The sequence below is a fragment of the Microcaecilia unicolor genome, chromosome 3 (genome assembly GCF_901765095.1).
Source record: "Microcaecilia unicolor chromosome 3, aMicUni1.1, whole genome shotgun sequence".
Classification (NCBI taxonomy): domain Eukaryota; kingdom Metazoa; phylum Chordata; class Amphibia; order Gymnophiona; family Siphonopidae; genus Microcaecilia; species Microcaecilia unicolor.
Genome location: NC_044033.1, coordinates 113,358,219 through 113,385,351, shown reverse-complemented (window position 1 = coordinate 113,385,351; position 27,133 = coordinate 113,358,219). Strand labels below are relative to the sequence as shown.

At 43.7% G+C, this 27,133-nt stretch overlaps 1 protein-coding gene across 3 annotated transcripts in view; it reads left to right on the top strand.

Annotated features, from left to right (window-relative positions):
• Positions 1-27,133, top strand: part of GPCPD1 (glycerophosphocholine phosphodiesterase 1) — a 158,554-nt gene that overhangs the window by 49,709 nt on the left and 81,712 nt on the right. For all 3 annotated transcript variants that reach the window (XM_030196300.1, XM_030196298.1, XM_030196299.1), the window contains exons 7-8: positions 16,435-16,558; positions 21,326-21,569. In XM_030196300.1, the coding sequence (XP_030052160.1) occupies positions 16,435-16,558; positions 21,326-21,569 (368 nt within the window). The remainder of the gene's footprint in view (positions 1-16,434; positions 16,559-21,325; positions 21,570-27,133) is intronic.

The following is a 27,133-nucleotide window of genomic DNA, read 5'->3' as shown; positions in this document are numbered from 1 at the left end:
AAACCTGCTGTCAATATTTGGACTTAAAAGGGTTAGAAATAAGCCATTCAATTACTTCTTCACTTGTGCTGGGCAGACTTATACGGTCTGTGCCCTGAAGAGCACAGGTACAAATCAAAGTAGGGTATACACAAAAAGTAGCACATATGAGTTATCTTGTTGAGCAGACTGGATGGACCGTGCAGGTCTTTTTCTGCCGTCATCTACTATGTTACTGTGTTACATCCACTGCCTAGCCAGGTCTCTCATTCTACCGTAATCCACTTTTCCTTAGCGTCCCTCCGGACCGGCTCAGAATTTGACAGATGGTTTGTGCACGCCTTCCAGCAAGTGGAGACAGAGAAAAAAAACTGTGACTCTAGAGAGAGCCAAAGATCCAGTAATCTCAGTCTCCAGCAGCTGGAAGGTGGTGAGCCCTTCAGTCTCATTCTTTATATTATATTGTTTATATTTTTTTCTATTTCTTGCTGTAATTATTTTAGTTGGTTTTAATTTATTTCTTCTGTGCATCCGTGTATATATATATATATATATATATATATATATATATATATATATATATATATATATATATATATATATATATACTGTTATTTAGAGGCAGAGGCCCATGGGGAGGTCTCTTAGCTCCTCGGGGTGTCAAACTCGCGTGGCCGGGTCCCTCCCCCCATGTCCTCCCTGGTATTCTTTTAAGCTGTGCTTGATTTAAAAAAAAAAAAAAATCTCAGCACAAAAAGGTAGTTTCCTCAAGCTCTTCAGGGGAAGAGCTTTTGAGGCAGGGAGAGGCAGCCACGAGAAGAAAAAAAAAGACGAGCTTTGATTTTGGTTCTCTGCCCTTTACTTTCTCTTTAAACGAGCAAGACAGCTTCTGTTTTCTCTCTGTGACGGTTTGCTGCTGTTTTTTCTGGCTCCTGTTTTGGTTCACAGTTGGCTTACACAGACGCGATGGCGGAGAAGTTCCGCCGCTGTTCAGTCTGTCAGCGGCAGGGAGTCGGCTGAAGCGGTGCTTGTAAGTTTTGCACCGCGGTAGATGCTTCATCGGAGCAGGGGTGTAAAAATGTCAGCGCTGTTAGCAGGGGCGGGGTCCGATTCGGCAGTTTTAAGTGCGGTCGGGTCAGCCTCACTGGCAGTGCAGATTTCGGCAGGAAATGCCATTTTGTCTTCCCCTCTAAATACTGCATCCCTGCATGCTTTACCGGCTCTGCCTCAGACTCCTGTTTCTTCAGCAGGTGAAGGTGGCTTCCCGCCTGACTTTGTGGTACAAATGTACTAAGCTTTTTTTATTGCACAAAGCTGCTCCAGGAGAGGCTTCAGTGAAGAGGTCTCAGGAGGTCTAAGCAGCGGCTACTAAGCGGCCCAGGCAGTTTTAGGATTTAGAAGAGGATTTTTCTTCTGATTTGGACCAGGAAATGCAGTCCTTGGAGGAGACATAGGTGTTTCCGGAAGGTAATTTTCCTGAGGACCTTGGTCAGCTGGAAGATGGTGCGGAGCCTCTCACTGCGGGGGAGGATCCTTCAGTGGTGAGAATTTGTCATAAAGATGACCTGGAGGAGCTTATTTTTCAGGTTTCCACTACCTTGCGATTTGAGAAGCAGGAGACTCCAGTGACTGAGTCTAGAAAGGTGGACTTACTGGTGAAAGGTATTCATAGGCCAGATAAGACTTTTTCAATGTATCAGGATATTAGGGACATCATTCAGGCACAGTGGGAGGTGCCGGATTCTGCCTTTCATCTTGCCAGATCCATGCTCAGGCTTTATCCTGTTCAGGATTCAGACAAGGATCTTTTACGCCCTCCAGTGGTGGATGCCGTAGTGTCCACAGTCACTAAATGAAATACGGTTCCCGTGGATGGCGGGATGGCTTTGAGGGATGTCAAGGATCGTGGTATAGAATCCTTATTAAAGAATCCTTGTTAAAGAATAGTTTTGATGTTTCTCCTCTGGCAGTGCAGGCTGCTATCAGTGGTTCTTTAGTAGCGAGAGCCTGTTTTTGTTGGTCTGAAAATGTCTTGGACCATTCTTTGGATGATTTTTCAGCAATAGATGCCAAAGTGGTGAAGTTGGAAATGGGCTCGGCCTTTTTGGCAGATGCTCTTTACGGCTTACTTCGGGCCTCTTCTAAGTCTATGGCTCTTTGCGTGGCGGCCCGTCGCTCTCTTTGGGTTCATGGCTGGTCTGCAGATGCGGGCTCTATGTTCAAGCTTAGTAAATTTCCTTTTAAGGGTTCTTTTCTCTTTGGCGATGAGTTGGATAAGCTGCTGCGTAGCGTAGGTGAGGCTAAAGTTCTGAGGCTTCCTGAGGATTGTCCCAGGGGGCCTGGACGTGGTGTTTTTTCCGGCCCTGGTAGGGGCCGTGATTTTCAGTATAGACCGGCAGTGTAGTTCCGTTTCAACGTTCCGCGTTTTTTTCAGAGGACCCACTCCTTTTGGGGTGGTCTTAGAGGCGGTCAGGAAACCGGGGAACGGGAAATTCTTTCTCGTCTTCCTCCCATCCTCAGCAGTGAAGGTTTGCGGGCCCAGCCTCTGGTTCAGGTAGGAACTCGGTTGGAACAGTTTTATGGGAAGTGGGCCCAAATTACTTCAGACCAGTGGGTTCTAGAGGTTATTCGCGATGGGGTTCGCCTTAGAGTTTGCTCGTCCCTTGTTAGATGCTTTCATTGAGTCTCCCTGCTGTTCTCTGCTCAAAACAAGGGCTGTCAGGGACACTTTAAGTAGACTTCCCGACCTTCAGGCTATTTGTCCAGTTCCTTTGGCAGAGCAGTGTCTAGGACGTTACTCCATATACTTTCTGGTTTCCAAGCAAGAGGGTTCCTTTAGGGCGATTTTAGATCTCCAGGTGGTCAGTCGAGCCCTCAGGGTGCCCTCGTTTCGTATGGAGACTTTGCGATCGTTCATTGTGGCGGTGCAGACCAGGGAGTTTCTGATGTCGCTCGACCTCACAAAAACCTACTTGCATATCCCTGACCGGCACACCAACATTTCCTTCAGTTTGCGGTGCTCGGCCAGCATTTTCATTTTCGGACTCTTCCCTTCGGGCTTGTGACTGCTCCTCAGACGTTTACCAAAGTCATGGATGTAGTAGCTGCAGCACTCAGAATAGAAGGCATTCTAGACGATTGGTTGATCAGAGCAAAGTCTTACCAGGAGAGCGTTCAGGTGACAGCTCGAGTAGTAGACGTCTTGAAGTCCCTAGGTTGGGTAGTCGGTGCACAAAAGATCCGTCTGCAGCCATCTCAGTTGTTGGAGTACGTGGGAGTCTGTTTTGACATGTTGCAGGGCTGTGTTTTTCTCCTGCCGGCTCGTGTCCTCAAACTGCAGTCTCAGATTTGTCACTTATTGCAGTCACTGAGGCCAGCGGCCAAGGATTATCTTCAGGTCCTGGGTTCCATGGTGGTGGCGATTACTACTACTACTACTATTCAGCATTTCTATAGCGCTACAAGGCATACGCAGCGCTGCACAAACATAGAAGAAAAGACAGCCCCTGCTCAAAGAGCTTACAATCTAATAGACAAAAAATAAATAAAGTAATCAAATCAATTAATGTGAACGGGAAGGAAGAGAGGAGGGTAGGTGGAGGCGAGTGGTTACGAGTCAAAAGCAATCTTGAGGTGGGCTTTCAGTCTAGATTTAAAGGTGGCCAAGGATGGGGCAAGACGTAGGGGCTCAGGAAGTTTATTCCAGGCGTAGGGTGCAGCGAGACAGAAGGCGCGAAATCTGGAGTTGGCAGTAGTGGAGAAGGGAACAGATAAGAAGGATTTATCCATGGAGCGGAGTGCACGGGAAGGGGTGTAGGGAAGGACAAGTGTGGAGAGATACTGGGGAGCAGCAGAGTGAGTACATTTATAGGTTAGTAGAAGAAGTTTGAACAGGATGCGAAAACGGATAGGGAGCCAGTGAAGGGTCTTGAGGAGAGGGGTAGTATGAGTAAAGCGACCCTGGCGGAAGATGAGACAGGCAGCAGAGTTTTGAACTGACTGGAGAGGGGAGAGGTGACTAAGTGGGAGGCCAGCAAGAAGCAGATTGCAGTAGTCTAAACGAGAGGTGACAAGGGTATGGATGAGGGTTTTGGTAGAGTGCTCGGAAAGAAAGGGGCGGATTTTACGGATGTTGTAAAGAAAGAAACGACAGGTCTTGGCAATCTGCTGGATATGAGCAGAGAAGGAGAGAACAGTCAAAGATGACCCCAAGGTTTCGAGCTGAGGAGACAGAGAGAATGAGAGAGCCATCAACAGAAATAGAAAACGGGGGGAGCGGGGAGGAGGGTTTGGGGGGGAAAATGAGAAGCTCGGTTTTGGTCATATTTAATTTCAGGTGGCGTTGAGACATCCAGACAGCAATGTCAGACAAGCACGCTGAAACTTTGGTTTGGATGCAAGGTGAGATATCAGGGGTAGAAAGGTAGATTTGGGAGTCATCAGCATAGAGATGGTAGGAAAAGCCATGGGATGAGATTAATGAACCAAGGGAAGAAGTGTAGATAGAAAAGAGGAGGGGACCAAGAACAGAACCCTGAGGTACGCCGACAGGCAGAGGGATAGAAGTAGAAGAGGATCCACCAGAGTGAACACTAAAGGTGCGGAGGGAGAGGTAGGAAGAGATCCAGGAAAGGACAGAGCCCTGGAATCCAAGTGAGGACAGGGTATCGAGAAGTATGCTGTGATCGACAGTGTCAAAAGCAGCGGAAAGATCAAGAAGAATGAGGATGGAATATTGACCTCTGGATTTAGCCAGTAATAGGTCATTGGAGACTTTAGTAAGCGCAGTTTCGGTTGAGTGGAGAGGGCGAAAACCAGATTGAAGTGGGTCAAGAATAGCATGTGAGGAGAGAAAATCAAGGCAGCGGCGGTGAACAGCACGCTCAAGTAATTTGGAGAGAAAAGGAAGGAGGGAGATGGGTCGGTAATTAGAGGGACAAGTAGGGTCGAGTGAAGGCTTCTTAAGGAGAGGTGTGACCACAGCATGTTTAAAGGCAGCAGGGACAGTTGCAGTGGAAAGTGAGAGGTTGAGAATGTGACAGATAAAAGGAATAATAGCAGGAGAGATGGCATTAAGAAGGTGGGTGGGAATGGGATCAGAGGAACAGGTGGTACATTTTGAGGAAGAAAGGAGAAGTGTAGTTTCCTCAATAGTAACTTCAGGAAAGGAGGAAAGGGCAGTGCCCTGGGCCAGGGCTCACATCAGGCCACTTCAGAGGTCGCTTCTTTCTCAGTGGTCGTCACAGAAGGACTCTCTACATCAGAAATTGTAACTTCCGGCTCAGGTGAAGAGCAGCCTAAATTGGTGGCTGCAAGATGCCAGTATGACCAAGGGAATGCCTCTGGATCAGCCCAACTGGAGGGTGGTTATAACAGATGCCAGTCTCCATAGATGGGGAGCTCACTGTCAGGGACAGTATGCTCAAGGCCTGTGGTCTCCTCAGGAGAGATCTTGCTCAATAAATCTATTAGAGACCAGGGCAGTTGGACAAAGGTCTGGATTGCTAGTCTATCTGTTGAGGGGCGAGGCAGACCGCGTAATGTCAGAAAATGCCACCGCGGTGGCTTACATCAATTGGCAAGCATGAACGAGGAGTCGGCAGTTAGAGCAAGAAGCGTCACAGCTGTTACAGTGGTCGGAGGTGCATCTGGTGGTGCTGTCAGTGGCTCATGTGGCAGGAGTTCAAAACGATCAGGCAGACTTTCTCAGTTGAAACATGCTAGATCCCGGGGAGTGGGCTCTAAGCGATGTGATGCATCGGGCGGTGGTGAACCATTGGTGGTTCCCCAAGATGGACCTGTTTGCTCCCTGGCCGATCGGTCTTCTTTATGCCTTTCCTCCCTGGCCATTGATAGGACGTCTACTTCAGAGAGTCAAAGTGCACAGGGGCCGTCTAATTCTGGTGGCGCCGGATTGGCCTCACAGACCGTGGTACGCTGATCTTCAGCGGCTTCTAGTAGAGGATCCGTTCAAACTCCCGGTCAGGCAGGATCTTTTGGCTCAGGGCCCGGTGTTTCATCCGGATCTGGGTCAATTCTGTCGTACGGCCTGGCTCTTGAGCGGGTGAGACTGACAAGAAGGGATACTCCGCTAATGTAATTGCTACTATGCTTCGCTCTTGTCGGCGTTCTGCCTCTTTGAATTATGTTCGGACCTGGAGGATTTTTGAGGCCTGGTATGAGGAGCTCGGGATAGCTCCCTATCGCGTGTCCGTCTTGCAGATTTTGGATTTTCTGCAGCGTGGTTTCGACAAAGGCCTTGTTTTGGCTTCTCTTAAAGTGCAGATTTCAGCTCTGTCATGTTTTTTGAGGTCGTGTTCAAGGAAGATCGCTGGCTAGCCACCTGGATGTGTTACGTTTTTAAAGAGAGGTTAACCTCCTGCGTCCTCCGTCTCGCTGTTCTTTTCCCTGCTGGGATCTTAATTTGGTATTCTCGGTTCTTACCAAGCCTCCCTTTCAGCCTTTATCTTCTTGTACTTTGAAGGACTTAACCCTGAAGGCATTGTTTTTAGTGGCTATTGCCTCGGCAAGGAGAGTTTCGGAGTTGTAGGCTCTTTCGTGTAGGTCTCCGTTTTTGGAATTCAGCATGGATCGAGTTGTTTTAAGCCCAGTTCCTTCTTTTCTGCCCAAGGTATTGACTCGTTTTCATTCATCTCAACCAGTGGTGTTGCCTGTTCTAGGTTCTTTCTCTGGGTCGGAGGAGCAGCGTCTCTTGAAACGTTTGGATGTCAAAAGAGTTCTGAAGCATTATGTCAAGTCTACGGAAGAGATTTGTCGGTCCGATTGTTTGTTTATTCTCATCGGAGGTTCACGTTGGCTTAAGGAAATTATTGCATCAGCTTATTTTCTTTCTGGGAAAGCTGTTCCGGAAGGAGTTAAAGCTCACTCTACCAGAGGTCAGGCTACTTCTTGGACAGAGCATTGTCTGGTGCCTCTGGAGGATATTTATATGGTGGCGACTTGGTCTTCTTCTTTGCATTCCTTTTCTAAGCATTATCTATTGGACCTTCTGAGTCATCAGCAAGTTGTTTTTGGGGCACACATTTTGACGGCGGGGCTGTTAGGGTTCCTCCCATAATCTTACTGCTTTGTTACTTCCCATCAGTCACATTCTGGACCAGTCCGGAGGGACGCTAAGGAAGGAGAAATTAGACCTTACCTGCTAATTTGCTTTCCTTTAGTCCCTCCGGACCGGCCCAGATTCTTCCCTTTAGGTATTCTGTGTCTTCAAGAGTTAAATGATATTGTTCTCTTGGTAGCTGTGTTGCTGGTTTCTGGTTTCATTGTTTAAAAAAAAAAAAAGAAAACACAAATGCTATGGTTCAGTATGTAACCTTTTGTGCATGATATGCAGGGGCATGTCATTGGTCACATTACTGTTGGTGGCACACACCCCGTGTTGGCAGTGTGCCGGTGGCTGCTCAGGCTTCGTATGCACAGACCATTTACTTATTGTTTTACTTCTTCTGTTTGGTACTTTGTTACTGGATCTTTCTCTTGTTGCCAAGGGCTCTTATTGGCTCTCTTGAGTCACAGTTTTTTTTCTCAGTCTCCACCTGCTGGAAGGCGTGCACAACCCATCAGTCACATTCTGGGCTGGTCCAGAGGGACTAAAGGAAAGCAAATTAGCAGGTAAGGTCTAATTTCTCCTACTTTGCTTTCCACTTATTCTGGCTCTGCCCAACCCTCTACCCATCTTGGCCCACCCTGACTTGTTGCACTCTGCATTCCATCTAGACCTAGTATATTTCAGTTTGTTTTCTTACCTAAGTGCATGACAATAGATTGGCTTGAATGCATGCTTGTACTACCATGCATGTTGATCTGTTTGCCTGACCAATTAAACTCTGTTGTGGAGCTAGTTAGTTGGCCAGCCAAGTGAAGGCAGTCTAGCAATGGAGCAATTAGGTGAAACATTGAATAACTGTTAGAAGTGATTCAAAGCATTATTTCCATTGTGTACAAAAAACTGCAAAACGAGACTAAAGTGTGGACCTGGCTTTAAAGTTGGTACAGCATTTTCCTAGCTGGTGCTATCCATTCATTACCTTTAGCAGTAAAATATGCATAACCAGCTAAATGAAGCTGAACATATATTTTTAAACAGAAAAGCATGTAACTTGGAAGAAATTGATAGCAACTTTTGGTTTTATGATTACAGTGGATCTGGGGTTTAAACTGTCACAATCTTGGTCTGTGTACTTGTATTGAAATCATATTCAATCATTAAATTTATTTAGAAACTTATACAGAAATTTTATTTTATTTTATTATATGCTCAGAAAAATATATTGCACCCTCAAATTCAGGGCAAGCTATTTTTCCATCATAGCTCATTAGTAACACATTTAATTTTATGGAAAAAGGTGTTTCTATTCCCCACATTGGTCCAATTTTCACCAGTCTCAGCTTCATCAGGAGAATCTGAACAATCTTCATCCATGTAAATAGTGTTTAAAAGAAAAAAATTTTTTTACATCACTCAGAGGCCCTTTTACTAAGGCGCGTATGCACCTACGCACGTCCAACGCACATCAAATTGGCACTACCACCTGGCTACCGCGTGCCCTGGACAGTAATTCCAAACACGCGGTAGAAAATATTTTCTACTGCGTAAATCGGCAGTTGACACGCATTGAACGCTTACCACCCGGCACATGAGACCTTGCTGCTAAGTTAGTGGGTGGCAGTAAGTTCTTAGGCCGAAAATGGATGCATGCTGGTTTTGATTTTGCTGCATGTCCATTTTCCAGCACCAAAAAAAATGCCTTTTTTCCAGGTGTGCTAAGGAAATGGACCAGCATGTGTCCAAAACATGTGCCTACTCCAGCGAAAGGCCACTTCTAGGCGCACCTTACTAAAAGGGCCCCTCTATTTATTATTATTAACATAATTTAACAGTTCATAGGTGGGAGATGAATGATTTACAGTGTCAGTTTGCAAATAAGCATGTGTACAAGCGTGCATATTCTATAAGATTTTGTGCATAGTCTGATTATATGTATCAAAAACGGAATAGAAGAGAAATCTTCAATAATCTCTCAGTCTTCTAACTGCTGACAATATCAGTTCACTTAAAGAAAGCTTTCATATATCAGTATAATATGATCAAAACAGAGGGGAAAAAGCCTCAGAACCGTGCCTGCAAATGCATTCAATCGTGCAGTTTCTTGCAGGGTGGTTGCAATCACTGGCATAAAAAAACCCTTTGCGTCTTTAGATCATTAAATCTATCTGATATATTAATATTCGCTGGTTATACCTTTTCATAGTGACTGAAAACATTCTTTTGAAAAAATAGTACAACAAAGAGTCCCTTTTACTAAGCCGCGTTAGGCTGTACGCGCGCCCAACGCGTGCCAAAATGAACTTACTGCCCAACTACCACGTGCCTCTTTCGGTAATTTCATTTTTGGCGCACGTCCGCTACGCATGTCTGGAAAATATTTATTTTTGGATGTGCTCAGGTCCTTACCGCGCAGATTCCTTACTGCTAGGTCTATGGCTGGCGGTAAGATCAGACACCCAAAATGGACGTGCAGCAATTTTGATTTTGCCGTACATCCATTTTTGGCAAAAAAGTTTAAAGATATTTTTGATACATGCGCCGAAAACCCACGCCTACACTATTGCAAGCCACTTTTTACTGCAGCTTAGTAAAAGGAGCCCTTAGGGCCTTATTTACTAAGGTGCGCTAATGTTTTTGGCATGTGTACAAAATTAGCGTTCGTTAACTGTGTTTGAATATTGTGAGTGCCTACACAGCGCGCTAAAAATGCTAACCTCTAGCACAGCTTAGTAAATAGGGCCTTTAGCTTTTCCAGCATAAAGCATTATTCTTTAAGGGGCCTGTTTACTAAGGTGCTCTATCGTTTTTAGCGCATGCTAAAAATGAGTGTATCTACAGCATGGCTTAGTAAACAGGGCCCTAAGTTTATTGTACTATTCTTTCAAACGAATGTTTTCAGTCACTATGAAAAGGTATAACCAGCGAACATTAATGTATCAGATTTAGGGGGTCTTTTACAAAGCAGCAGTAAGTCCAACGTGGGCTTACTACTCACTAAAACGGAAGTACCGCCGGGCTACTGCAGCAGCCTGGCGGTAGTTCCTACCCCCAGTGTGCGCCATTTCCAGCGCTACAGAAATTTTTATTTTTGTAGTGCCGGTGTGTACCTGGTGGTAATCAGACAGTGCTGCGCACTGCCCAGTTAGCGTGGGAGCCCTTATTGCCACCTCAGTAGGTGGCGGTAAGTGCTTCCCCTGACATGGGCATCCAGCAAGGGCTTCAGCGCCAGTAATTGAATGTTAACAAGCATATTGGCACTAATTAGCATTTGTGCAACTACTTGCTAACCATATTCTATAAAGTAGTCTGCATAAATTCTATCATGTAGACCTCAAAAGGGGGTGTGGCCATTGGAGGGTCATGGGCATTCCTAGAATTTATACACAGTGTTATACAATATGCCCATTCCGCGTGTAACTTGGCATCTGTATTTGTACAAGGTTTTCATTGGCATAAGTAGCCACGCCTAAATACAGTCACAGAAAATGGGTGTTGGGCGTATTCTATAAACTATGCCTAGATTTAAGCATATTCTATAAACCGCACCTAAAATTAGGCATGGTTTATAGAATACGCAAAGGCACATTTTTTTTCAGCTCCATTTTTTTAGGCATGATGTATAGAATGTAGTCCTAAATGTGCAGCCCTAGTTAATCACCTTACTTGTTCCCATTTCCAGATTATTATTATTTTTTTTTTTTATACATTTAAATCAATATTTCAAGGATTTCCACTTGGTCAAAAAAAGTGTTATAACAATCAAACAATAAAAGTAATATATTAATAAGACATATATAATAACACTCAAGTCCACATTATATTGGATTCCATGATCACTAATAAGGAGGAAAATTAAGGTAAAACAAAATTTTAAGGTTAAAATAACACCTAGGTGGACAGGGAATTTAAACAATTACACTTCAGCTCTTTTAGAGGCAACAAAGTATGTTAAATGGGATGGTTCCATGAACACATATTTAACGGAATTATATCTTACATTTACAAGGAAATCTGAAATAGAATGTGCCTCCTAGTTGCAAAACAGCAGGTTTCAATATCAAAAATTGCTTCCGCCTACACTGGGTTTCCCTCAAAACATCAGCAAACAAAAGTATTTTTTGACCCAAAAACAATTTTCCTTTGTTTTTGAAGAACATTTGAAAAAGCCAGTTTGTCAGGTAACAGAGCCACTGTGGCTACAAGAGTTGCCGCAGTGGCTAATTCAGTTTCTGAGGTTTCCAAGAGGGCAGAAATATCTATAGAGTCTTGTTGCTGTTGTTGAGCAGATTCTCTTTTTGGTATGTAATATACTTGAGTAAATGGAGGTAAATTTTCTTCAAGTATTTGTAATATTTTTTGAAGATAACATTTTAGCATATCCAGTGGTTTCACCATTGTTACCCTTGGGAAACTTATAAACCTAAAGTTATGGTTCCTCATAGAGTTCTCATATAGTTCTGCTTTATTTCTCAAATTTGAGATACCTTTTAATATTACTGTTTGTATATTTCCCATATTTAAAACATTTTTTTTCATAGATTCAAATCATTCAGAAAGAGATTTTACCTCTGAATCATTTGTTTCCACTTTCTGTTCAATCATAGTAACTTTTTGCAACACGCTGTTTGTCTGCTGTAGAAAAGATTATGCCATTTGGGAAACTTAAGTCCCACAATGAATCTAAAGTTACCTTTGCTGATTTTGCCAGTATTCCAGGGTGCATAGACACCAAAGGTTCTGGATTCCTCCCACACTCCATGCCTCATATGCCCGTTTCAGCTGCAACAGGGCTGCTCACCTTAGGGGGTTCCTGCTGCCCCCCTCTTAAGATGGCTCTTCTGAGCTTCACTCGTTCCTTGGCCCACTCCGCTCTCTGGTGGCGGCCCCGTCAATCCCTCGGAGGGAGAGCTAGTCCACTGTGGCTGTGGGGGCGGAGTTCTGAGATCAGGGCTAAGCATAACATCGAGCCCTGGGGATGCCGATAATTCGTCCGACAAGCTGGCATTCCCTGAGGGACCGCTCCCGATCTCCAGACCCTGTCCCGGAGTCCTCACGAAACGGTCCATCGGACCTGCAGGTAATAAGGCAGGCAACGGGGAAGCTCGGACTGCTGCCCTGCCTCATCTTTTCGGCATGTTGAATGCATTAGGAAGTGAGGACCCCAACGTTCCTAAATGCGTGCGGCCATCTTCGAATCCCGACCCATCCAGATTCTCCAGATTATTTATAAATGTTACACTGAATCCAGTGCAGAGCACTGGGGCGCACCACTATTAAACTTCCTTCATTGAGGGAATTGACCATTTCACTCTACCTTCTGTTTTTTATCTTTTTAACCAGTTCCCAATCAACAGTCTTCAAAAAAAAAACAATCTCCATCTTAAAAAAAAAAAAAAATGTAGTGTTCAGTTATGAACATACATTTATGACTTTAAATTACAAACCACTTTTGTGGATCTCGATTTTTGCAATGGGGCTATCTCTGATACATGATCAAACATGCCTATAAGAGGGCATTGTATGCACACCAAGAATGGTTTTGCAACCTAGTAGCCTAGTGGTTAGTGCAGCAGACTTTGATCCTGGGAACTGGGTTTGATTCCCACTGCAGCTCCTTGTGGCTGTGGGCAAGTCTCTTAACCCTCTATTGCCCCAGGTACAAAATAAGTACCTGTATATATGTAAACGGCTTTGAATGTAGTTGCAAAATACCATAGAAAGGCGGTATATCAAGTCCCATTTCCCTTTCCCTAAACAGTTACAAGAATTGCTGTCTCCTGTATGCATTTCACCCTATTCAACTCAAATTTTTGGAACTTTGTCGTATCATTAAAAACTTTGGCAATTGTTACAGTATTAGGCAAGTCTAGGTCCCTCTGCAAAGAGGGAAGAACCTTGGAGGTCCTAGCCCCAGATCAAACGTACTGGTTGCTATAAATGTAACGTGGAGGGGCATAATCGAACGGGGCCGGCCATCTATATGGGCGGCCATCTCTAAGACCGGCCCCGTAAAGCGGCATACCCAACTGTATTATCGAAACAATATGGCCGGCCATCTTTCATTTCGATAATACGGTCGGGGCCGGCCAAATCTAAACATTTGGGCTGGCCTTAGAGATGGCCACCATTGTTTTTTTGTCGATAATGGAAACTAATGGCGGCCATCTCAAACCCGGCCAAATCCAAGCCATTTGGTCGTGGGAGGAGCCAGCATTTATAGTGCACTGGTCCCCCTCACATGCCAGGACACCAACCGGGCACCCTAAGGGGCACTGCAGTGGATGTCACAAATTGCTCCCAGGTGCATACCTCCCTTACCTTGTGTGCTGAGCCCCCCCCCCCCCCAAACCCCCAAACACACTACCAACAACTGTACAACACTACCATAGCCCTTATGGGTGAAGGGGGGCACCTACATGTGGGTACAGTGGGTTTCGGGTGGGTTTTGGAGGGCTCACATTTACCACCACAAGTGTAACAGGTAGGGGGGGAATGGGCCTGGGTCCACCTGCCTGAAGTGCACTGCACCCACTAAAAACTGCTCCAGGGACCTGCATACTGCTGTCATGTAGCTGGGTATTTAAGTAGACAATAGTAAGAGGATTACCATACAGGACTCCAAGATGTAAGATCACCGAACATATAATCCAATAAAATTTATATGGAAATATAATGTTTGATTTTAACAAAATATTTTTAAAAAGCAAGGAAAAGACCTCAAAATGCCCGATCGCTTACTTTCAGTTTTCAGGGGCTTTAACTGGGGGCGTGGTGTTCATCACTGGTCATAAAAACCTTGCTTGGAAAGAATTATTTTAACTTTTGTTCAAAGCAGCACTAAGTTATGGTCAGATCAAGAGAGAGGAAAAAACTTTTCTCAATGCTTTCCCTGTCGAAGCACAGCCCTTGAAAAAGCCCACAAGCGAAACGGATGGGGCAACAGATAAGTGCTCGACTTTACTTTATCTTTGTAAAGCTGCTTTAGAGCACTTCATGATAATCAGTGAAGGTGTTTATGAACCAAAGAAAATTTGAAGTTAGCATTGATATTGCCAATATATTTAAAAAAATGTTCTTGTAAAAAGAGCAAAATTGTTAAAATCTATTTGGAAATAAATTAAAAGTTAAAATAATTCTTTCCAAGCAAGGTTTTTATGACCAGTGATGAACACCACGCCCCCCAGTTAAAGCCGCTGAAAACTGAAAGTAAGCGGTCAGGCGTTTTGAGGTCTTTTCCTTGCTTTTTAGAAATATTTTGTTAAAATCAAACATTATATTTCCATATAAATTTTATTGGATTCCTCTTTATATGTTCCATGTAGCTGGGTATGACATTTCAGGCTGGCATAGAGGCTGGCACAAAAAAAAAAAAAAAAAAAAAAAAAATATATATATATATATATATATATATATTTTTTTTTTTTTTTTTTTTTTTTTAGGGTGCGAAGGGGTTGGTGACCACTGGGGGAGTAAGGGGAGGTGATCCCCGATTCCCTCCGGTGGTCAGTTGGGGCACTTTTTTGAGGCTTGGTCCTAAAAAAAAAATGGACTAAGTAAAGTTGGCCAAGTGCTCGTCAGAGCTGGCCTTCTTTTTTCCATTATCGGCCAAAGTCAGCTATCTCTTAACCACGCCCCCGTCCCGCCTTCGGTACCCTGCCGACACACGCCCCCTTGAACGTTGGCCAGCCCTGCGACAGAAAGCAGTTGAAGCCGGCCAAAATCGGCTTTCGATTATACTGATTTGGCCGTTTTCAGGAGATGGCTGGCCATCTCCCGATTTGTGTTGCAAGATGGCCGGCTTTCTCCTTCGAAAATAAGCAGGATAGTAACATAGTAGATGACGGCAGAGAAAGACCCGTACGGTACATCCAGTTTGCCCAACAAGATAAACTCATATGTGCTACTTTACATGTATACCTGACTTTGATTTGTATCTGCCATTTTCAGGGCACAGACCGTAGAAGTCTGCCCAGCACTAGCCCCGCCTCCCACCACCAACTCTGCCACCCAATCTCCGCTAAGCTTCTGAGGATCCATTCCTTCTGAACAGGATTCCTTTGTGTTTATCCCACGCATGTTTGAATTCCGTTACCGTTTTCATCACCACCACCTCCCTCGGGAGGGCATTCCAAGTATCCACCACTCCGTGAAAAAATACTTCCTGACATTTTTCTTGAGTCTGCCCCCCTTCAGTCTCATTTCATGTCCTTTAGTTCTACCACCTTCTCATCTCCGGAAAAGGTTCGTTTGCGGATTAATACCTTTGAAATATTTGAACGTCTGTATCATGTCACCTGTGTTTCTCCTTTCCTCCAGGGTATACATGTTCAGGTCAGCAAGTCTCTCCACGTACGTCTTGTAACGCAAATCCCATACCATTCTCATAGCTTTTCTTTGCACCGCTTCAATTCTTTTTACATCCTTGCCAAGATAATTGCACCTACTACCAGTATAGATTAGAAATGGACCATTTTATTTACCCAACAGGAAAGGACTTATTTTATGAATACTTACAATATATCACTTTAGTGTATCACAGTTATATTAGGTGCCCATATTATTTGTTATCAGACTAAATGAAAGATTAAGCAGTATATTATTGAACATTTGAATAACCTTCATACATTGAGAGAGGAGGGTCCTTTGGTGCAACATTGGGAATTGGCACACCAACTAAGTGACTTGAGGTTTACAGTATTGGATGTTATACAGTTAAACCGTAGAGAGGATATCTCACATTTTACTATTGGACACTTTATAGTTGTTCTGGATAAAAATAGACAATTCTACATTTTAAATGGTGGAAATGCTGAAACGGTGGTGATGTCAAGTTAAGTGAAAAGAATGCTCGGTATTCTTCAGCATTTCTTCTCGAAGCAACATGTAAATCAGTCATGTCCTGCCTTTAAGACATTTTTATCAAGTTATGTTGTTAGTAGTTGAATTTTTTTATTTTTTTTACAGTATTTACATGGATGAAGGTTTTTGAGATCCCCCAATGTAGCTAAGAGTGGTGAAATATTTATCACACTGGAAGGATTTTCCTTTTGGTTAAAGTAATATTCTAGATGCAGTGCACGTTGAAATAATTGAAAAGAGATAGTTAAAATATTTCTGTGCTATTAAGAACTGAACTGTTACAAATGTGCTATGATGGAAAATTTTTTCTAAATATAATGATTGAATTTGATTTCAATATAAAGTACCTGGACCAAGGTTTAGTGATAGTTTACATATATTTTTAAAGAAATATATGCAGCATAGTTTGAAAAGGATGCAATGAAATTGTTCGATAATGTTTGCATATGTTTTTAGTATGTATTGTATTTAAAAGCATAGGTTGTGTTTATAACACCTGCTCATTTTCATCCTGTCTACTTTGTTAGATGGCGTTGAAACGGTGGATTCTGGATGGCTGACATGTCAGACTGAGATTAGATTACGTCTGCATTACTCTGAAAAACAACCTGTATCTATATCGAAGAAAAAATTTAAAAAATCTAGGTTTAGGTATGGCAATACAGTAGTCATGAGATTTGAAATCACTGGTAGATGAAAGTCATTATTTTTAATGCTGTATTGTACAGATCTGCTTTAATTTATATTTTAGATTTCCTTACAATAACTTTTACTCTTGCTTTGTGATATGTTATAACTTCATATTTTCATATAATGCAGCTACTATTTTATTTTTATGTTGACCTTGAGATGATTTACATTAACCTGCTCTTGCCTATCATACATACCAAAGTAAAAAAGAAAAAAATGCAAACAAAAGAAACTGTTCTACTGCAGTATAGTAAGGAAAGGAGCTCTTCAGCACACTCTCTGTAGTCATTACTGTTGAGTTTCTTCCCACCACCCCCAAAGCCTGTTACATCAAAGTTTACAGAGATTAGGCTCATTTACTTGAGCAGGCATGTGCTGGACCTATGGTAATGAAGTCTGGGTCTAGAAGCCTTCAGCCTTGTAGACTTCATGGCCCTCTTCTGTGTTTCCTCCCTGGTCTTTGGTAGGTTGGGCTCTTCAGAGAATCACAGTGGGTCTGGTGCTACTAGTGGCTCTGGACTGGCCAAGAAGGCTGTTGTACCATCCTTGTGCTTAGTAGTTGGACTATCAGTGTGCCTTCCACAGGTGGGCGGTCTACTGGTAAAGGAACCAGTACAGATGCTAGACCTATCTCCATTTTGTCTTATGGCCTGGCTCTTGAAAGAGCGAGGTTGCAGAAGAAAGGATTTTTGACCAGAGTGATTTCGACTATCTCAAGTTGCGCAGGCATTCCATGCCCTTGGCCAGTGTGAGGATTTGATGGATTTTTGAGGCATGGTATGAGTAACATGGAGGGGCATAATCGAACAGCACCGGCGAAATAGATTGCCGGCGATCTATTTTGACAGCGCCGCAACAGCTGGCCGGAACAGTATTATCGAAAAAGATGGCCGGCCATTTTTTTTTCGATAATACGGTTTAGCCTGGCCAAATGCCAGAGTTCACCGGGTTTGAGATGGCCGGTTTTGTTTTTCAGTGATAATGGAAAAAAAATGCCGGCGATCTGAAACCCGGCGAAATCCAAGGCATTTGGTCGTGGGAGGAGCCAGCATTTGTAGTGCACTGGTCCCCCTGACATGCCAGGACACCAACGGGGCACTTCTAAAAAGTTTTTAAAAATGTACAAATAGCTCCCAGGTGCATAGCTCCCTTACCTTGGTTGCTGAGCCCCCCAAATCCCCCCAAACTCACTCCCCACAACTTTACACCATTACCATAGCCCTTATGGGTGAAGGGGGGCACCTACATGTGGGTACAGTGGGTTTTTTTGGGGGGGGGGATTTGGAGGGCTCAACACTTACCACCACAAGTGTAACAATAGGGGGGGGGGTGGACCTGGGTCTGCCTGCCTGCCTGAAGTGCACTGCACCCATTAAAAACTGCTCCAGGGACTTGCATACTGCTGTCAGGGAGCTGGTTATGACATTTGAGGCTGGCATACAGGCTGGCAAAAAAGGTTTTTATTTTTATTAGTGTGGGAGGGGGTTGGTGCCCACTGGGGGAGTATGGGGAGGTCATCCCCCATTCCATCCGGTGGTCATCTGGTGAGTTGGGGCACCTTTTTGAGGCATGGTCGTGAAAATAAAAGGACCAAATAAACCCGGCGAAATACTGATTAATGCCGCTTTTTTTCCCCCATTATCCACAAAAGCCGGCCATCTGGTAGCCACGCCCATGCCCGCCCATGTCCCACCTTTGCTACGCTGCTGACATGCCCCCTTGAACTTTTGCCAGCTCGGTGATGGGAAAGCGGCGAAGGTGTCAAAAAAGCACCTTTCGATTATACCGATTTCGCCGCTTTTGAGAGATCGCCGGCCATCTCCCGATTTATGTCGGAAGATCGCCGACGATCACTTTCAAAAATAAGCCTGATAGTAACATAGTAGATGACGGCAGAAAAAGACCTGCACGGTCCATCCAGTCTACCCAACAAGATAAACTCATATGTGCTACTTTTTGTGTATACTTTACCTTGATTTGTATCTGCCATTTTCAGGGCACAGACTGTAGAAGTCTGCCCAGCACTAGCTCCGCCTCCCACCACCGGCTCTGCCACCCAATCTCAGCTAAGCTTCTGTCGATCCATTCCTTCTGAACAGGATTCCTTTGTTTATCCCACGCATGTTTGAATTCCGTTACCGTTTTCATCTCCACCACCTCCCGCGGGAGGGCATTCCAAATACCCACCACACTCTCCAAGAAAAAATACTTCCTGACAATTTTACTTGAGTCTGCCCCCCCTTCAATCTCATTTCATGTCCTCTAGTTCTACCGCCTTTCCATCTACGGAAAAGGTTCGTTTGCGGATTAATACCGTTTAAATATTTGAACGTCTGTATCATATCACCCCTGTTTCTCCTTTCCTCCAGGGTATACATGTTCAGGTCAGCAAGTCTCTCCTCATACGTCTTGTAACGCAAATCCCATACCATTCTCGTAGCTTTTCTTTGCACCGCTTCAATTCTTTTTACATTCTTAGCAAGATATGGCCTCCAAAACTGAACACAATACTCCAGGTGGGACCTCACCAACGACTTAGGGGCATGCTGGTCACACCTCTCTCTATACAGCCTGGCAACCTTCTAGTTACGGCCACTGCCTTATCACACTGTTTCGTCGCCTTCAGATCCTCAGATACTATCACCCCAAGATCCCTCTCCCCGTCCGTACATATCAGACTCTCACCACCTAACACATACGTCTCCCGTGGATTTCTACTTCCTAAGTGCAAAATAAATAAAACCAAAATAAATAAAAAAGGGTTAATATGTTGAGGATCATACTGGGTACTCCAGTAGACAGCCTTGGATACAGGAGTATTCTAGGGAAGTAGAGCGGGGGGGGGGGGGGGGGGGGGGGGGGGTTTTGGGTGTTTTTTTTCCCTCTGCTTTGGTACAAAATTACTGGCACTCTTGGGGACCCACACAGGCTAGATACAGGATCTTTGAGGTTTGAAATTCTCGGTCTTCACCTGCTGGTAGGCGTGCATAACCCATTTGTGTATACCAGTCCGGAGGGACTAAAGGAAAATAATTTAGCAGGTAAGCCTAATTTCTCTTTCCCAAGGGTAGCATTTAAATGCACTTTCACTGCTGCTAGCCCCATACTTAATATCTTCTGTCCTCACATATTTCTTTCGGCAGAGTGTAATTTCAAATTGAATTCCATTTTCTTTTACAAAAGATTTCAAATTTATTAATCTGGCAGCTGTTATAGTTAGTCCAATTTCATGAGACGGTTGTAAATACGATAACTTATATATTTTGTCCCATACAGTAGACTTAGAACCCAAAATGTTACATTCCAATGACTACATTACCATATTAATGGGATGCAGTTGCCTCTTCACCCATCAGACATGAGTAGAATTCTGTTGCCTCTTCTCCTGCAGACTAGGCTATGAATGTAAGACAAGATGGGTTTTGAAATGAAAAAATAATAATTTTTGGTACATTATTGGAAAATACATGAGAAGCTGTAGCTGTCACAGAATGAGTAAGGAGTTGGCTTTTTACCAGCAGACTTTGGCGGCCTAAACCCCAGTTGGGGGGGCCTAGCACCCCCACCCCAGTGGCTATGCCACTGCTTCCAGCCCACAAATTAGGAAGCTCTGATGTAGTTATTACTTGGTAATAAAACTAATATCTGATTATAGGGCAAGTATTGCTGCTTCTTATGCTGTTTGGAGATACTGCAAAGATAATTGGCTTTTGGGGAGTGATTTCATTAATAAAAATCCATCCTTTTATTAAAAAAAAAAAAAAAAAATACCAGTAATGCTGTACCAGTATTGCCTATGAACTTAGTTATCTGTTTTCTGACAATACACTGCCACTGAACTTCCTTCTCTCCTTCCTTTAGTGTGAGCTTAGTTTTCAGTTGTGGGTACTGCACAAACAGCATAAAATGTAAAATGAATTTGCATGTGTATATATCTTTATTTTTATGAGTGAGAATGGCCAAAAAGTCATAGGCGATTTTTTTTTTTAGAGTCTAGGCACGGGAGTGCAGTCTCTGTGCTCTTGTTCCACAGACCTATGATAAGTCACAAAAGAGAGAGGATTGTAATAGTAGACAAAATACCCAGCCTGGAACTACTAAAATAGTTTGACACCCTTTGGTTTAGTCGATATTTTAATAAACCCCCTACATTGCCATACTGGTGTCTTTTCATCTATTTGTGGATTTCCGGTTTGCTCAGGACTAGGTATTTTGTCTATGATAACAAGTACCTGATGGATGGAATTTAGTTAACACAAGAAGGATGGTGATGGCTGTCTGTTCTTCAGACCTTTCCTACTGGCTTCTTTATGAAGTAGCAGTGGTCTTTTAGGCCACTTTCTCACCTTGTTGGCATTTGAATCTGTAATGGGGTATTGGTTGTAGATGGACGATTTTAGAAGGTATTAATGAAAATGATTCAGAATTAAGTTGGGAGGAAACCCCTTTTTTAGAATCAGTTTGAGACAATAGGCATAATCCATGCCTAGGTCTCCCTCTATATCACTCCCTTAAAGTAGGCAGTAGTATAGCAATACTCTACCTTTTTGTAGATGTTAACAGTATTAAGGTTTCAATTTAGTATTAACTTGTTGGTGACTGCAGCTCTGTACTGTCTATTTTTGGTGATAGACTTCCCAAGTGAAATTCAGAAACTTGGCACCAGTGAGTTCATGCTGGAAGCTATTTCAGTGGCTGATTTGATGTTTTTTCTCTTTGGGGGGACAGGGTGAGGTTGACATTAGAAGGTCGAGAGGAGGAGGAGGAAGAGGATGACGATCAAAATAAAATTTCACCTCTTCTTCCGAAGATGTCAACCACGTTGGAGATCTCTCTAGTTAGTGATGATGAGTTCAAATCTCGGCATTCCCAACCCGAATGTGGTTATGCTTTGCAGCCTGATCGATGGACAGAGTACAGCATACATACCATGGAACCAGATAACTTGGAATTAATTTTTGACTTCTTTGAGGCAAGTATCTGATACTTTTAATATGTGAGCCAATATAAAATTAACCGCTGTTTTGTCTGATTTAAAAAAAACCCCAAAACTTTAGGTCAGCACTCAGCAGATTAAGAAATTAAAGAGAGATCAGTAATGGCAACAATAAAACACACAGCTTCTCAAATAACCCACATTCTTAACAAGTGTGAGAATGCACTTTAGGTGGGAAACCTTTTTTTTTTTTCCTTCCCTCATGGACAAACTGGCTCAAATCAACACAAGTGGGTAAAATAATCCAACAGAACTAGCATGAGAAAGTGCTTCTGTGGTTTCAAAATGCTTCCAGGAGTCATTTTAAAGTCCACTGTGCATGTGCAGTTCTTCTGCATTGTTATCACGTGGGACCGCCATAGTCTTCATTTTCTTGTGGAACCAGTTAAGTGTACTTCTCATTGTGGTCTTTCCCCTCCTCCCTTTGAAAAAATGCTCATCACACATCAAGTGTTGCATGTGAGGGCTTCAATCCCTTTTAGTACCTTTAGGGTTTTCAGCTGTTTCTAAGTTTTTACTTAAGAATAGCTATACTGGGTTGGACCAGTGGTCCATCTAGCCCAGTATCCTACTTCCAACAGTGGCCAATCTAGTACTTGGCAGAATGCCAAATAGCAAGATTCCATGCTACTGATCAAAGGGATAAATAGTGGCTTACCCCATGTCTATCTTAATGACAGATTATGGACTTTTCTTACTACTACTACTAATCAATGTGTACTATTATTTATTATTATTTTATTAGGATTTATTTACCGCCTTTTGGAAGGAATTCACTCAAGGCAGTGTGCAGTAAGAATAGATCAAACATGAGCAGTAGGCAATTACAGCAGTAAAAATATTCAAATAACACAATATGTAATAGAGCATTTTAATTGATAGTGAAGGGTAAAGCAAAGGTGTAACATATAGATAGGTAAGAGAGTAAGAAGAGTTAGAAAGTAAAGTGACTGATTTAAAGAAAGTTGCACATGAGGTCAGAGAGATGGTTAAATATTATCTCAGCTAGGGTAAGAGTGGTAATAAGTTACTGCCAAACTTCATGGATTGTTGCCTGTCTGATAGATAGGATCTGAACCAGGCAAGTACTGTTCCATTGATACCTGTTTCTGTCAGTCGTGCTAGCATGATATCATGATCCACAGCGTCTAAAGCTACTGAGAAATCTATCAGTGCTAACCGAGGTGAATCCCTTGTCTCGATTTCTGTGAAGATCATCTAGTAGGGATACAAGGACCGTTTCTGTTCCATAACCGGGTCTGAATCCAGATGGACATGGATCTAGCCAGTTTCTGTCTTCTAGCCAATAATTAAGTTGAACACAGACTGTTTCTAGGCATGTTGGATACTGGCCTGTAACTTTCAAGCTTCTCCTGGTTGAGGTTGTTTTTCTTTAGCAAAGGGCGAATCACTGCCCTTTTTAATGATGTTGGTAGTTGCCCATTAGAAAGAGAGGTGTTCACAATTTTTTTGGCGCCTTCTATAAGGCCCATACTTGCCTGCTGCACTATTTTTGATGGGCAGGGGTCGAGGGAACAGGTAGTTGAAGGTCTCTTAGGATTTTGTCAAGGCTCTCCTTTGTCATTGGGTTAAGTGTCCCATCTGTCTCCATCAGGAGCTGACGAGTTTAGGCACCCCTGGTTGACTGGGTGGGATTGCCTGTAAATCCTGGCAGAGACTTTTAATTTTGTTGGCAAAATATGCAGCAAAATCATAGTTCAGTTTAGACTGGGCAGGCTGGTGGTGATCGTTTGAGTGGGGCATAAGACCTTTTTTTTTTTTTTAGTAGTGGTGTTTCTGTAAGGTCTTGGCTAAGTGTGTATTCCAGATGTCAACTTGTTCTGACACTGTAGTTGTCTTTTCAACCAGATGTGGATAGTCCAAGGTAGGGTTACCATATGGCTCCAGAAAAAGGAGGACGGATTGAGCCAGCCGGGTTTTACTTCCATTGCTTTCCATTGAAAGCAATGGAAGTAAAACCCGGCTGGCTCAATTACTTCCATTGAAAGCAATGGAAGTAAAACCCGGCTGGCTCAATCCGTCCTCCTTTATCTGGAGCCATATGGTAACCCTAGTCCAAGGCCTCTAGGAAATTCTCAGTTGTCAGATTTTTTTTTGTCTCTGATCTCCTTCCAAACTCTGGGAAGTGCCATTTGTTTCATGTGGTCACTTAGGGAAAATTTAATTAGAAAATGGTCTGACCATGATAGGGTGTTATTTCAATACTGTTATCCCAGAATTCTGGGATATCCACCCCTTTGTAGAATACCAGGTTTAGTATGTGACCCTTTTCATGGGTTGGAGAATTGATCACCTGTGTAAATCCTAGTGCTGTTACCGTGTCCAGAAAGGCAACTGTGGTGGTATCTGGGGTTTTGATGTGTAGATTGAAATCTCCCATGATCACCAGCCTAGGGTAATTCAGGGTCACTTGAGTAATCAGTGTAGGAGTTCTTGCACAGATAATGTGTTGTTACGAGGTGCTCGGTATACCATGAGCAGCCAGATTGGTTTCTCTTCTTCAAGTTGAATTAAAAGAAATTCTGATTCATGTAGCTGGGGGGGGGGGGTGGATATTCTGCACAGTTTGATTATATGCCGAATCAAGACTGCTACCCCTCTACCCCGTCTTCCTGGTCTTGATTGATGTTGGATGTTGAAACATGTTGGGCATAGTTCAGCCAGTGGTACATCCCACTTTCATCTAGCCAGGTTTCACTTATTCCTATGATGTCAAGATGCTGTTCATTTATGGCATCATGGATCACTGAGGATTTCTTTGCAGCTGATCTGGCATTCACCAGTCCTATAGTTCCCAAGGTTGGTCTAGGAGGTGCAGGGGGTAACTTTGGTGTGGCAGTGAAGTGATCTTTTAAGTACTGTTATGTTGGTGTTTGACCTCTTGCACTTTTGCCTTCTCTTTGGTTGGTGGGGATTATGGCTTCCTCTCCCACACACCACTGGGGATGCTCTCATGGTTTTTGAGACCAAGGCAAATTTTTTTGTCTCGGAAGCTAGTTAGGCGAAATTTCACTGGGTGGCACTGCAGTCCACCCTGTGGAGTTCACCCTGTGGCTCAGCAGTTTTACTGGTCAATTCTGATCGCAGCATCTCAAGAAAGATATAGTAGAACTGGAAAAGGTGCAGCGAAGGGCGACAAAAATGATAGCGGGAATGGGTCGACTTCCCTATGAAGAAAGACTTAAGGAGGCTAGGGCTTTTCAGCTTGGAGAAGAGATGGCTGAGGGGAGACATGATAGAGGTATATAAAATAATGAGTGGAGTGGAACAGGTGGATGTGAAGCGTCTGTTCACGCTTTCCAAAAATACTAGGACTAGGGGGCATGCGATGAAACTATAGTGTAGTAAATTTAAAACAAATCGGAGAAAATGTTTCTTCACCCAACGCGTAATTAAACTCTTGAATTCGTTGCTGGAGAACGTAGTGAAGGTGGTTAGCTTGACAGAGTTTTAAAAGGGGTTGGACGGTTTCCTAAAGGACAAGTCTATAGACCGCTACTAAATGGACGGGAAAAATCCACAATTTCGGGAATAACAAGTATAAAATGTACGTTTGGGTAGCTTGCCAGGTGCCCTTGACCTGGATTGGCCGCTGTCAGGGGACAGGATGCTGGGCTCGATGGACCTTTGGTCTTTTCCCAGTATGGCATTACTTATGTACTAGTTGACAATGCAGGGTTAAGGCTTTAAATAATCTAAAAGAACAGACCTTTTTAAAGTTGTAAATTCAGACCAGGCCTGTGAGAGCAAAGGCTTCCAGCAATAGAGAAACAAATGGCTGTACTTAGCACTAGATGTACACAGTGCTCTACACATTATATGCAGGTACTTTTTCTGTCCCTAGAGAGCTCACAATCTAAGTTTTTGTACCTGGGGCAATGGAGGGTTAAGTGACTTGCCCAAGGTGATAAGGAGCTGCAGTGGGAATTGAACACAGGTTGCCAGGATCAAAGCCCACTGCACTAACCATTAGGCTATTCCTCCACTTATCTTCCAGGAATTTTTCCAAACCTTTTAAAACCTGGTCTTTTGTTAGCTTCTTTTTGCTCCGTTTTGGTTCTTGGTGTACTGGCCTATCCCCACAACCTCAATTCATGTCCTCTAGTTTTACCATTTCCCCATCTCTGCAAAATGTTTCTATATTATTACCTTTTAAGTATTTAAACATCTGTATCATATCTCCCCTGGAGCCTTTGATATGTTTAGTTACGTTTATCATCTCTGATTTTTAAAAATCTTCTTCCCTTAAATTTGTCTGCTGTGGAACATTTTGCATAGGGATCAGTGCTGAAGCTGGCCATAACAGCTCCTATAGGGCAGGATGTCCTGACTTGCGCATGGCAATAGCACTTATGTGCCAGACTTAAGACACACACATGCCAGGTTTGGGAGGGGTGATGTGCTGTAAAATAATGGGAAAGCACCAGGTAATATATAATCCTACTCAAAATACTTGAATACAATTTCACCTGCTATTTAGTGCACACTGATTTTTGAAAAATGTTACAATGCTTTTGAAAATCCAGAAGTATAGGTGGAAGCCCAAATTTTGTCCCACCTTCGCCTGCAAAAGTGCACTTTCTTGTTATGATTACACGTATGTATAAAATGGCACTATGAGTATGCACATAAACCACTGTTTTATATGTATAATTGGCTTTTAAAATTTTCTCCGAGGACAAGCAGGCTGCTTGTTCTCACTGATGGGTGACGTCCACGGCAGCCCCTCCAATCGGAATCTTCACTAGCAAAGTCCTTTGCTAGCTCTCGCGCGCACCGCGCATGCGCGGCCGTCTTCCCGCCCGAAACCGGCTCGAGCCGGCCAGTCTTCTTTCGTCCGCACTCGGTACGGCTGTGTTTTGCCGTGTCGAGCCCCGGAGAGTCGACCTCGCGCGTCCGTTATCTTAATCGACGTGTTTTTCTTCGGAAAAGTTCTCTTTTCGTTCGGAAAGTGCTCCGAAAACCCCCTTGGGTTTCGTTTGCCCTTTCCCGTATTTCCAGTTTTTGCCCCGGTAAGTTTTCTTTCGTCGTCGGGGTAGGCCTCTTTTCGGCCTCGGTCGAGATTTTTCTCCCTTAAAGTTTTGGTGCTCAAATTCGTCATTTCGGATTTTGATTTCGCCGGCGTGATTTTTCCGCCCATGACATCGAAGCCTTCCAGCGGCTTCAAGAAGTGCACCCAGTGCGCCCGGGTAATCTCGCTCACTGATAGGCACTCTTCGTGTCTTCAGTGTCTGGGGGCCGAGCACCGTCCTCAGAACTGTAGTCTGTGTTCCCTGTTACAAAGGCGAACTCAGATAGCGAGATTGGCCCAGTGGAACGTTTTGTTCTCGGGTCTTTCGTCGGCATCGGCACCGGGGTCATCGAGTGCATCGACGTCATCAGCGTCCAGACCTTCATCCTCGGCCGCCAGTGCATCGAGTGCATCGAGGCATCGGCCCTCTGCATCGGCGCCGAGACATCGGATAGCTGCATCGACGTCGGTGGTACCGGGACCTCGTCTCCTGATGTCGTCGGACGGT